This window comes from Pongo abelii, chromosome 9 (assembly GCF_028885655.2).
Source record: "Pongo abelii isolate AG06213 chromosome 9, NHGRI_mPonAbe1-v2.0_pri, whole genome shotgun sequence".
NCBI classification, from domain to species: Eukaryota; Metazoa; Chordata; class Mammalia; order Primates; family Hominidae; genus Pongo; species Pongo abelii.
This window is the reverse complement of record NC_071994.2, coordinates 97065241-97077741: the sequence shown is the minus strand read 5'-3', so window position 1 is coordinate 97077741 and position 12501 is coordinate 97065241. Positions and strand designations below refer to the sequence as shown.

Genomic DNA, 12501 nt, shown 5'->3' with positions numbered 1-12501 from the left:
CCTGGGTGACAAAGTGAGACCCTGTCTCAAAAAAAAAAAAAAACAAGACAGGCTGGTGGAGCCAAGATGGCTGAATAGGAACAGCTCCAGTCTAGAGCTCCCAGTGTGAGTGACGCAGAAGACAGGTAATTTCTGCATTTCCAACTGAGGAACCGGATTCATCTCACTGGGGAGTGTCAGAAAGTGGGGGCAGGACAATGGGTGCAGCGCACCCAGCGTGAGCCGAAGCAGGGCGAGGCATCACCTCACCCAGGAACTGCAAGGGGTCAGGGAATTCCCTTTCCTAGTCAAAGAAAGGGGTGACAGATGGCACCTGGAAAATCAGGTCACTCCCACCCTAATACTGCACTTTACCAACGGTCTTAGCAAGCGGCACACCAGGAGATTATATCCAGCACCTGGCTCAGAGGGTCCTACGCCCACGGAGCCTCGCTCATTGCTAGCACAGCAGTCTGCGATCAAACTGCAAGGCGGCAGTGAGGCTGGGGGAGGGGTGTCCACCATTGCTGAGGCCTGAGTAGGTAAACAAAGTGGCCAGGAAGCTCGAAATGGGTAGAGCCCACTGCAGCTCAAGGAGGCCTGCCTGCCTCTGTAGACTCCACCTCTAGGGGCAGGGAATAGCTAAACAAAAGGCAGCAGAACCCTCTGCAGACTTAAATGTCCCTGTCTGACAGCTTTGAAAAGAGTAGCAGTTCTCCCAGTATGCAGCTGGAGATCTGAGAATGGACAGACTGCCTCCTCAAGTGGGTCCCTGACCCCTGAGTAGCCTAACTGGGAGGCAACCCCAGTAGGGGCAGACTGACACCTCACACGGCCGGGTACTCCTCTGAGACAAAACTTCCAGAGGAACCATCAGGCAGCAACATTTGCTGCTCACCAGTATCTGCTGTTCTGCAGCCTCCGCTGCTGATACCCAGGCAAACAGGATCTGGAGTGGACCTCCAGCAAACTCCAACGGACATGCAGCTGACGGCCCTGACTGTTAGAAGGAAAACTAACAAACAGAAAGCACATCCACACCAAAACCCCAACTGTACATCACCATCATCAAAGATCAAAGGTAGATAAAACTGCAAAGATGGGGAAAAAACAGAGCAGAAAAACTGGAAACTAAAAATCAGAGCGCCTCTCCTCCTCCAAAGGAATGCAGCTCCTCACCAGCAATGGAACAAAGCTGGACAGAGAATGACTTTGACGAGTTGAGAGAAGAAGGCGTCAGACGATCAAACTACTCCGAGCTAAAGGAGGAAGTTCGAACCCATGGCAAAGAAGTTAAAAACCTTGAAAAAAAATTAGACGAATGGCTAACTAGAATAACCAATGCAGAGAAGTCCTTAAAGGACCTGATGGAGCTGAAAACCAAGGCACAAGAACTACGTGACGAATGCACAAGCCTCAGTAGCCGATTTGATCAACTGGAAGAAAGGGTATCAGTGATGGACGATGAAATGAATGAAATGAAGTGAGAAGAGAAGTTTAGAGAAAAAAGAGTAAAAAGAAATGAACAAAGCCTCCAAGAAATATGGGACTATGTGAAAAGACCAAATCTATGTCTGATTGGTGTACCTGAAAGTGACGGGGAGAATGGAACCAAGTAGGAACACACTCTGCAGGATTATTAACCAGGAGAACTTCCCCAATCTAGCAAGTCAGGCCAACATTCAGATTCAGGAAATACAGAGAATGCCAAAAAGATACTCCTCGAGAACAGCAACTCCGAGACACATAATTGTCAGATTCACCAAAGTCGAAATGAAGGAAAAAATGTTAAGGGCAGCCAGAGAGAAAGGTGGGGTTACCCACAAAGGGAAGCCCATCAGACTAACAGCTGATTTCTCGCCAGATACTCTACAAGCCAGAAGAGAGTGGGGGCCGATATTCAACATTCTTAAAGAAAAGAATTTTCAACCCAGAATTTCATATCCAAACAAACTAAGCTTCATAAGTGAAGGAGAAATAAAATGCTTTACAGCAAAGCAAATGCTGAGAGATTTTGTCACCACCAGGCCTGCCCTAAAAGAACTCCTGAAGGAAGCACTAAACATGGAAAGGAACAACCAGTATCAGCTAATGCAAAAATATGCCAAATTGTAAAGACCATCGAGCCTACAAAGAAATTGCATCAACTAACGAGCAAAATAACCAGCTAACATCATAATGACAGGATCACATTCACACATAACAATATTAACTTTAAATGTAAATGGGCTAAATGCTCCAATTAAAAGACACAGACTGGCAAACTGGATAAAGAGTCAAGACCCTCAGTGTGCTGTACTCAGGAAACCCATCTCACATGCAGAGACAAACATAGGCTCAAAATAAAGGGATGGAGGAAGATCTACCAAGCAAATGGAAAACAAAAAAAGGCAGGGGTTGCAATCCTAGTCTCTGATAAAACAGACTTTAAACCAACAAAGATCAAAAGAGACAAAGAAGGCCATTACATACTGGTAAAGGGATCAATTCAACAAGAAGAGCTAACTATCCTAAATGTATATGCACCCAATATAGGAGCACCCAGATTCATAAAGCAAGTCCTTAAAGACCTAGAAAGAGACTTAGACTCCCACACAATAATAATAGGAGACTTTAACACCCCACTGTCAACATCAGACAGAGCAACAAGACAGAAAGTTAACAAGGATATCCAGAAATTGAACTCAGCGCTGCATCAAGCAGACCTAATAGACATCTACAGAACTCTCCACCCCAAATCAACAGAATATACATTCTTCTCAGCACCACAGCGCACTTATTCCAAAATTGACCACATAGTTGGAAGTAAAGCACTCCTCGGCAAATATAAAAGAACAGAAATTATAACAAACTGTCTCTCAGACCACAGTGCAATCAAACTAGAACTCAGGATTAAGAAACTCACTCAAAACCACTCAACTACATGGAAACTGAACAACCTGCTCCTGAATGACTACTGGGTACATAAAGAAATGAAGACAGAAATAAAGATGTTCTTTGAAACCAACGAGAACAAAGACACAACATACCAGAATCTCTGGGACACATTCAAAACAGTGTGTAGAGGGAAATTTATAGCACTAAATGCCAACAAGAGAAAGCAGGAAAGATCCAAAATTGACACCCTAACATCACAATTAAAAGAACTAGAGAAGCAAGAGCAAACACATCCAAAAGCTAGCAGAAGGCAAGAAATAACTAAGACCAGAGCAGAACTGAAGGAAATAGAGACACAAAAAACCCTTCAAAAAATCAGTGAATCCAGGACCTGGTTTTTTGAAAAGATCAACAAAATTGATAGACCGCTAGCAAGACTAATAAAGAAAAGAGAGAAGAATCAAATAGACGCAATAAAAAATAATAAAGGGGATATCACCACTGATCCCACAGAAATACAAACTACCATCTGAGAATACTATAAACATCTCGAAGAAATGGATAAATTCCTTGACACATACACCCTCCCAAGACTAAACCAGGAAGAAGTTGAATCTCTGAATAGACCAATAACAGGCTCTGAAATTGAGGCAAAAATTAATAGCTTACCAACCAAAAAAAGTCCAGAACCAGATGGATTCACATCCTAATTCTACCAGAGGTACAAGGAGGAGCTGGTACCATGCCTTCTGAAACTATTCCAATCAATAGAAAAAGAGGGAATCCTTCCTAACTCATTTTATGAGGCCAGTATCATCCTGATACCAAAGCCTGGCAGAAACACAACAACAACAAAAAAGAATTTTAGACCAATATCCCTGATGAACATTGATGAAAAAATCCTCAATAAAATACTGGCAAACCGAATCCAGCAGCACATCAAAAAGCTTATCCACCATGATCAAGTGGGCTTCATCCCTGGGATGCAAGGCTGGTTCAACATACACAAATCAATAAACGTAATCCAGCATATAAACACAACCAACGACAAAAACCATATGATTATCTCAACAGATGCAGAAAAGGCCTTTGACAAAATTCAACAACTCTTCATGCTAAAAACTCTCAATAAATTAGGTATTGATGGGACGCATCTCAAAATAATAAGAGCTATCTATGACAAACCCACAGCCAATATCATACTGAATGGACAAAAACTGGAAGCATTCCCTTTGAAAACTGGCACAAGACAGGGATGCCCTCTCTCACCACTTCTATTCAACATAGTGTTGGAAGTTCTGGCCAGGACAATCAGGCAGGAGAAGGAAATAAAGGGCATTCAATTAGGAAAAGAGGAAGTCAAATTGTCCGTTTGCAGATGACATGATTGGATATCTAGAAAATCCCATTGTCTCAGCCCAAAATCTCCTTAAGCTGATAGGCAACTTCAACAAAGTCTCAGGATACAAAATCAATGTGCAAAAATCACAAGCATTCTTATACACCAATAACAGACAAACAGAGAGCCAAATCATGAGTGAACACCCATTCACAACTGCTTCAAAGACAATAAAATACCTAGGAATCCGACTTACAAGGGATGTGAAGGACCTCTTCAAGGAGGACTACAAACCACTGCTCAATGAAATAAAAGAGGACACAAACAAATGGAAGAACATTCCATGCTCATGGATAAGAAGAATCAATATCATGAAAATGGCCATACTGCCCAAGGTAATTTATAGATTCCATGCCATCCCCATCAAGCTAACAATGACTTTCTTCACTGAATTGGAAAAACTACTTTAAAGTTCATATGGAACCAAAAAAGAGCCCGCATTGCCAAGTCAATCCTAAGCCAAAAGAACAAAGCTGGAGGCATCACCCTACCTGACTTCAAACTATACTACAAGGCTACAGTAACCAAAACAGCATGGTACTGGTACCAAAACAGAGATATAGATCAATGGAACAGAACAGAGCCCTCAGAAATAATGCCACATATCTACAACTATCTGATCTTTGACAAACCTGAGAAAAACAAGAAATGGGGAAAGGATTCCCTATTTAATAAATGGTGCTGAGAAAACTGGCTAGCCATACATAGAAAGCTGAAACTGGATCCCTTCCTTACACCTTATACAAAAATTAATTCAAGATGGATTAAAGACTTAAATGTTAGATGTAAAACCATAAAAACCCTAGAAGTAAACCTAGGCAATACCATTCAGGACATAGGCATGGGCAAAGACTTCATGTCTAAAACACCAAAAGCAATGGCAACAAAAGCCAAAATTGACAAATGGGATCTAATTAAACTAAAGAGCTTCTTTCTGTACAGCAAAAGAAACTACCACCAGAGTGAAGAGGCAACCTACAGAATGGGAGAAAATTTTTGCAATCTACTCATCTGACAAAGGGCTAATATCCAGAATCTACAATGAACTCAAACAAATTTACAAGAAAAAAACAAAAAACCCCATCAAAAAGCGGGCAAAAAATATGAACAGACACTTCTCAAAAGAAGACATTTATGCAGCCAAAACACACATGAAAAAATGCTCATCATCACTGGCCATCAGAGAAATGCAAATCAAAACCACAATGAGATACCATCTCACACCAGTTAGAATGGTGATCATTAAAAAGTCAGGGAACAACAGGTGCTGGAGAGGATGTGGAGAAATAGGAACACTTTTACACTGTTGGTGGGACTGTAAACTAGTTCAACCATTGTGGAAGTCAATGTGACGATTCCTCAGGGATCTAGAACTAGAAATACCATTTGACCCAGCCATCCCATTACTAGGTGTATACCCAAAGGATTATAAATCATGCTGCTATAAAGACATATGCACACGTATGTTTATTGTGGCACTATTCACAATAGCAAAGACTTGGAACCAACCCAAATGTCCAACAATGATAGACTGGATTAAGAAAATATGGCATATATACACCATGGAATACTATGCAGCCATAAAAAAGGATGAGTTGATGTCCTTCGTAGGGACATGGACGAAGCTGGAAACCATCATTCTCAGCAAACTATCACAAGGACAAAAAACCAAACACCGCATGTTCTCACTCATAGTTGGGAATTGAACAATGAGAACACATGGACACAGGAAGGGGAACATCACACACTGGGGCTTGTTTTTGGGTGGGGGTAGTGGGGAGGGATAGCATTAGGAGATATACCTAATGTTAAATGACGAGTTAATGCGTGCAGCACACCAACATGGCACATATGTAACTAACCTGCACGTTGTGCACATGTACCCTAAAACTTAAAGTATAATTAAAAAAAAGGAAAAAAAAGAAACAAGAGAAAAATAATTTTTTTTAAAAAAAGATGGATGATAATCACACCCAGAAAATCCTCCAGAAAGGATTTATTTTTACTTCTGGCAGGCAAGTAGACCAGACACTGGCAATCCCCGATCTCTGTCATTCAACTGCTATTGCAATGATTTAAATCAGGACTCTAGTCCCTATGGGAGCTAGATTAATTCTGGATTATCCCTTATTCTCAAGGAACAGCCTTTCAGAGTCCCAACCAAATGCCAAGGAGTGTTAATAAGGTTCCTTCCAACGTGGCAGGTCCTGACTTCAATTTCTGTCCCCAGGCTTGTGAGTCTGGCAAGAGCTCTGCTGAGAAACTTAGATGAACCTCCATTCAAACAAGCAGTCTTCCACTGCCAGAAAGAGGGTTTCTTAATCTCTAATTAATACCAGGTAACAAGGTTTGGTTACCTATACTGTTTCCAGATTTCCCCTTCCTTGACTAGAAGAGCAATGGGCTAGGAGTCTGAAGATCTGAGCTCTGGTGTGTTGGTCAGTAACTGGTCCTACAACCTTTAGGCTAGATCCCTCAAAGTTCCCTTACCCTTAAATGTAAAATACATCTGGATAAAAAATCTTTTTAGTTTATTCTTGCTCTAAAATAATTACTGACACCCCTGCCAACTCTTACACTAGACAATTCTCCTGTGGATCCATCACAGCCAGCCCAGGGACTCATTAAAACTCTATTTTCATGAGAACACTATAACAAACGAACTTAAACTACAACAGTAAAAATTTGGATTTACAAAGCAAGCTGTTAAACTTTAGAACTGTGGCCATTCACACTGCAAGTCCTATTATTTGTTGCCTTGGCTACTAAACCATGCAAAGCTGATGAGAACTCACCTATGGCTGAAAATAAAGAGAAAAGCCCAACCTAAATGGAGAAAAGAGTCACTATAGGGCACCACTATGCAAAATGGCAAGCAATACAGCTGACGCTTGAACAACATGAATTTGAACTACATGGGCCCACTTTTATGGGGCTTTTCTTCTGCCTCTACCACTCCTGATACAGCATGAACAACCTCTCCTCTTCCTCCTCCTCCTGAGTTACTCAACATAAGACAACGAGGATGAAGACCTTTATGATGTTCTACTTCCACTTAATAAATATTAGGTTGGAGCAAAATTTATTGCGGGTTTTGCCATTACTTTTATATATTTATTTTATTATTATTATTTTTTTGGAGTCTCACTCTGTTGCCCATGCTGGAGTGCAGTGGCGTGATCTCTGCTCTCTTCAACCTCTACCTCCCACATTCAAATGATTCTCCTGCCTCAGCCTCCTGAGTAACTGGGACTACAGGCATGCACCACCATGCCTGGCTTTCTTTTTTTTTTTTTTGAGATGGAGTTTCACTCTTGTTGCCCAGGCTGGAGTACAATGGCATGATGTCAGCTCACTGCAACTTCCACCTCCTGGGCTCAAGCAATTCTCCTGCCTTAGCCTCCCGAGTAGCTGGGATTACAGGCAGCTGTACCATGCCCAGCTAATTTTTGTATTTTTAGTGGAGATGGGGTTTCACCATGTTGGCCAGGCTGGTCTCGAACTCCTGACCTCAAGTGATCCGCTCGCCTTGGCCTCCCAAAGTGCTGGGATTACAGGCATGAGCCATCGCACCCAGCCATGCCTGGCTAATTTTTGTATTTTTAGTAGAGATGGGGTTTTACCATGTTGGCCAGGCTGGTCTCCAACTCCTGACTTCAGGTGATCCGCCCACCTCGCCCACCTTGCAATTACTTTTAATGGCAAAACCCACGATTACTTTTGCACAAACCAAATAGTAAATATATTTTATTTTCCTTATAATATTCTTAATAACATTTTCTGTTCTCTAGCTTATTGTTAAGAATACAGTATATAATACATATAGCATGTAAAATATGTGTTAATTGACTGTTTATGTTATTGGTAAGGCTTCCAGTCAACAGTAGGCTACCAGTAGTTAAGTTTTGGGGGAGTCAAATGTTACACACAAATTTTTGACTGTGCAGGGGACCAGTGCCCCTGACCCCCACATTGTTCAAGGGTCAACTATAAACAAACAAGCCTGAGTCATAGCTCCCTTAAATCATTCCTTTTACGAAGAAGGATGCTGATGGTGTGTCTGGAAGCAGGTCAAAGCAGAAGAGAGTCAAACTTTGGCTTTTGGGTTTTCGAAAGCTAAAATTCTATATTTTCTTCAGCAGAAAAGAATACCAGAAGATACACATTCTAATTGTTTTCACAATGGACAAAAGAAACAGTGGTTGAAATTAATGACAGGCTGAAACAAAGTCCTACTTTCATAAGCACAGAGAAGACCTAATGCAGTCACTTCGTAACTCAGAGAACATTCTTCTGCATGAACTTATCAACCGCTGCCTAAGTTCCTCACTGCATCCCCTGCCACCTGCATGCACAAACCACCACTTCCCTGACCATAGAATGTACCTCTGCTCTATGGGAAGTGGAGTGGAACCCAGACATTGGTGTCTCTTGTGTAGTATCTACCCTTCCCTGCAGTATCTGGATCTATCAAAAAGAAAACGGATCCATTCCAAAAGCAGTGCTACAGCCAACACCCCCAGAGGGCCTCATCACTAGGCTTTTTGATGCTCCAGTAACGTATCAGCTAGAAGCAACTGAACTCTAGGTCAGTCCTTACTTTCTGCAAGAGACCCTGTGTGTGGTAGAAAAGGTGCTAGCTGAGAAGCTATGCATGAATCCTAGCTCTGCCACTGTCTAGCTATGCTCATTCAGACACTCAAAATGTACTAAGAACCTACTATGGGCCAGACATCCTGTTGGGCATTATGATACAAAGGTGTCAAGACACAAAAGATGCCTGCTGTTATAGAGCTAAAACTCAAAGAACACTTCCATTGCCCCACTGTGCTAAATGATGGTGCCTACACCAAGTCATCTCTGAGGTTCTTTTTGACTATAAGGTGCTACAGTTTTACAATCTGGTTGGCTACAATATCTGTGTGGTCTCTGGCATAGCCTCCCTGGGCTTTAGTTTCCTTATCTATAAAGCAAACAGGTTCTATTTGGAAATGTCTCCTTTTACCTTATGCAGCCACAGTGGGAGGTTTCCAGACTCGCTCTGCAATGAGTTCTTCTGCTGAACAGCCGCCCAGCAATATGAATCCACGAAGGCAGCCTGACGCCAGGAGAAAGAACTTGGAGAGAAACAGCTTATCTGTGTACCTAAGAAGCAAAACAGATAGTTTCCAATGAAAACACAGCTACCTGGACCCTTGTCCCCATCTCACATGTTTTTAGTTTTGTCTAAGTTAGGGAAGCACCAGGACAGGAGGTGGAGACATTAGGACAGAACTAAAAACAATCACCCAAGTTCATATTAAAACAAAAGATCACAGAGTCGTTTTGGCCAACACTGGTCATGACAGCAGCTTGGCCTCAGTTGGGGAAAAATTCTTAAAAGAAGTAGAACTACCATACAAAGAAAAAGGAAGCAGGAAAAGAACCAGAGCCCAAAATGTACAAGGCAAGCGTGGAGAGAGCTGGTTTAGTTTGGAGTAAGGATTGAGAAAAAGGAAAGGTTATGTGGGAGGGTCAGTGAGGCACCTGAATGCGGAAAACTGGACTAAAAAACAAGTTCTTTTAGAACAAAGAAGCAAAGAACTATTAGCCTGAGGAAGAGAAAGCTGAAGGGAACATTGGTAATAGAACACTGGATGGGAAATCAGTGGTTTTCTACCTCCTGTAACACTAATGAAGAAACAGGCCCAAACTGCAGCCCAAGTGGTTTACATTTGGACGGGAAATGCTCAAGACCGCAAACTTCCCAACAGCAGATGGACGCTAGATGGGAAATGGGAAGACCTGGGTCCTGTTGGGGCTCTGCCGTTCACTTGCTCTTCTGGGAAGGGACTCTGGGACTTGGTTTTCTCCTCTGCAAACCGAAGATTACATCTGTCTGCAGATGCTACCGTCACGTCTGTAAAACCTACCATCTGGAAGACTCTTTGTGCTCCTGACACACACAGGCCATGGAAGCAAACTGACAAATAGGATCCTAAGGCGCAGGCAGGGCTGTGTCCTCCCCTTCCCACCAGTAGCACAGGGGCTGGTGCTAAGCCTTGCCTGGCCCAGCCCTGATCCCCTGTCCCCACCTGGCACATTCAAAGGTGTGTGTGTCACAGGTATAGGGGTCAGAGCTAAGGCTCCATGACAGGCACACTCTCTTCCACATCCAACACAGCCTGGGAGTGTGCTCAGTGACTGGGCTCTGACATGAGTCATATTTAAATTTGACTCTGCCACTCTCAGCAGGGTGAGTCACAGCTGGTAAGTCATTAACTTCCCAAAGCCTGGGATCTCTAAAATAGGAATGACATTAATAGTGTATCCACATTACAGATTTGTTGTGGTGAATACAAAAATTTAAAAAAAAAAAAAAGAACAAAAAAAACTTGCTGCAGCACTTGCTAGGGTGTCTGGTTCCCAGAAGTTGCTGAATTAGTGTTACATTTTCCTAGATGAAGTAACAAGCAGATTCTCGCATTGCCTTAAAGACTGGGATGTGCCTACCATTCTCCCTTCCCACCCTATGGAGCAGTGATAGGGACAGTGGGAAGTTACCGAGCTGGACTTCCTTAATCCCTGGCACACAAAAGGCCTCAACGCTCATCTTCGCCTGGGGAGGGGGTGGCCTTTATGCTTATGGTATAAGAGAGAAGTGATGGGGATGTTCTCAGGAGAGTATATTCTTGTGGTAGGAGCAGTATGCGGCAAGGCCCTGAGCACTTCTTCCCCATCAGGGGCCTGTGCACTCACAGACATCAAGAAAGGACTTCTCAGCAAGAGACTTTGCAGGAAATCATCATGAAAAGTCACAAACATCAGCAAGTGTTCTATAATGGGGTAGTTCTTGCCATTCAAGAATGGCTTAAATATGAGTGGGGGACAGGTAAGACATTTCAAGGTCCCTTCTGACTGTCTTATCCCATTAAACTTAAGTTCTTAGATTTTATAAAAAGATGAGTAGTCGGGACAGCACATGACTTGGTACTAAGCTCACATGGTTCCTGCATCAGTGTGAAATGCTTCCTAAGCCAGCCACCTGCCAAGGCTTATGAGGACAACAGCAAATACCCAAGGGGACAGATAGTCCTCAGGTTATAATCAGACGGTTTCTGGCAAGGTTGTTGATAAGCTGCTTGCTTGGGAATATCTGTCCAAGTACTTACTCATGAAAATGAATAATGCTGTTATGATTTCACGAAAGCCTGCCTGGCCCAGAATGTTCCTTAGGCAAAGTCCTCATTGTGCAAGTATCCAACATTTATTAACATTCTTTCTATAGGAAAGAGTGCTTCAAAAGCTCTATCTTGGGATCTCGAGGACCTCCCCCTCAAGGCAGGGGTAGAAACTCCTGGAGCAGAAATAACTACACTTTTTATACCAAAGCTTTTGCAAAAGAGGAAGAAGGAAAATATAACAGAGAGAGGAGGGCAGAAACATGTGAAGCTCTTAAGAAATGGTCTTCATCTGGAATGGAAAGTCAGAAGAAAAGGCAGTGGGCAACTCATATTCACTAGACACCAACCAGCCCTTTAAATCATTACCTCATTTAAGCCTCACAACCAAATGGAGAGACACATCATTATTTTCCTTTTCTCCTGGAGTAAACCAAAGCTCCAAGTGTTCAGTAATCCCCTACCCAAGCTAGTGAATGGTAGCAGCATTCATTTAAATCTGTATCCAACTCCCAGTTTCTCTCAACACTCCTCTTTAAGCCAGTCACCCCTGCAAGGCCACCCTGGAGGAGCTCCTGGGGACCAGGGCTTTGTTGGAATGGGTGTGGTCTAAGTAGGTGGTGCCTCCAAGCAGCCGGGAAGGGAAGAGCTTCCTGGGAAGGGTCAAGGGCATATCTAGAAAAAGAAACACATCAATCCCCAGGTATTGGGTATTCGCAGGCCAGAAATGGGAAACCAAGTCAAGGATGTCAACAGCCAGGTAGGGAGGGGCAGGCAACAAATGGTGAGTGAAGAGCAGGAGTGAAGAGGGCGGCAAAGCAGGAGGGTACAGGGGACCGGCACAGCCAGGCTCTGAGCCTACGCCTTCACCCAGGCTGCCTAAAGGCACCGAAAGGCAAGGGGTCAGGGTGATCAGCTGCTGCCTGGGGGCCGGGGGCCAGGAAGCTTGGGACAGGGACCATCCGGATTCATTTTTTCAAACGTATTTCCACATCCTCTATCTCATTTACTCTTCAAGATAATATTGGGAGGTAAACACATTAGATCTTCGTGTGTTTTCCAAGTAGTCTCTGAGTCTCTGAGTCA

At 43.1% G+C, this 12501-nt stretch overlaps 1 protein-coding gene across 2 annotated transcripts in view; it reads right to left on the bottom strand.

Annotated features, from left to right (window-relative positions):
* The window catches only part of PANX1 (pannexin 1), a 59038-nt gene that overhangs the window by 24801 nt on the left and 21736 nt on the right, over nt 1–12501 (bottom strand). For both annotated transcript variants that reach the window (XM_063727834.1, NM_001131396.1), the window contains 1 exon segment: nt 9261–9400. In XM_063727834.1, coding sequence (XP_063583904.1) covers nt 9261–9400 — 140 coding nt within the window.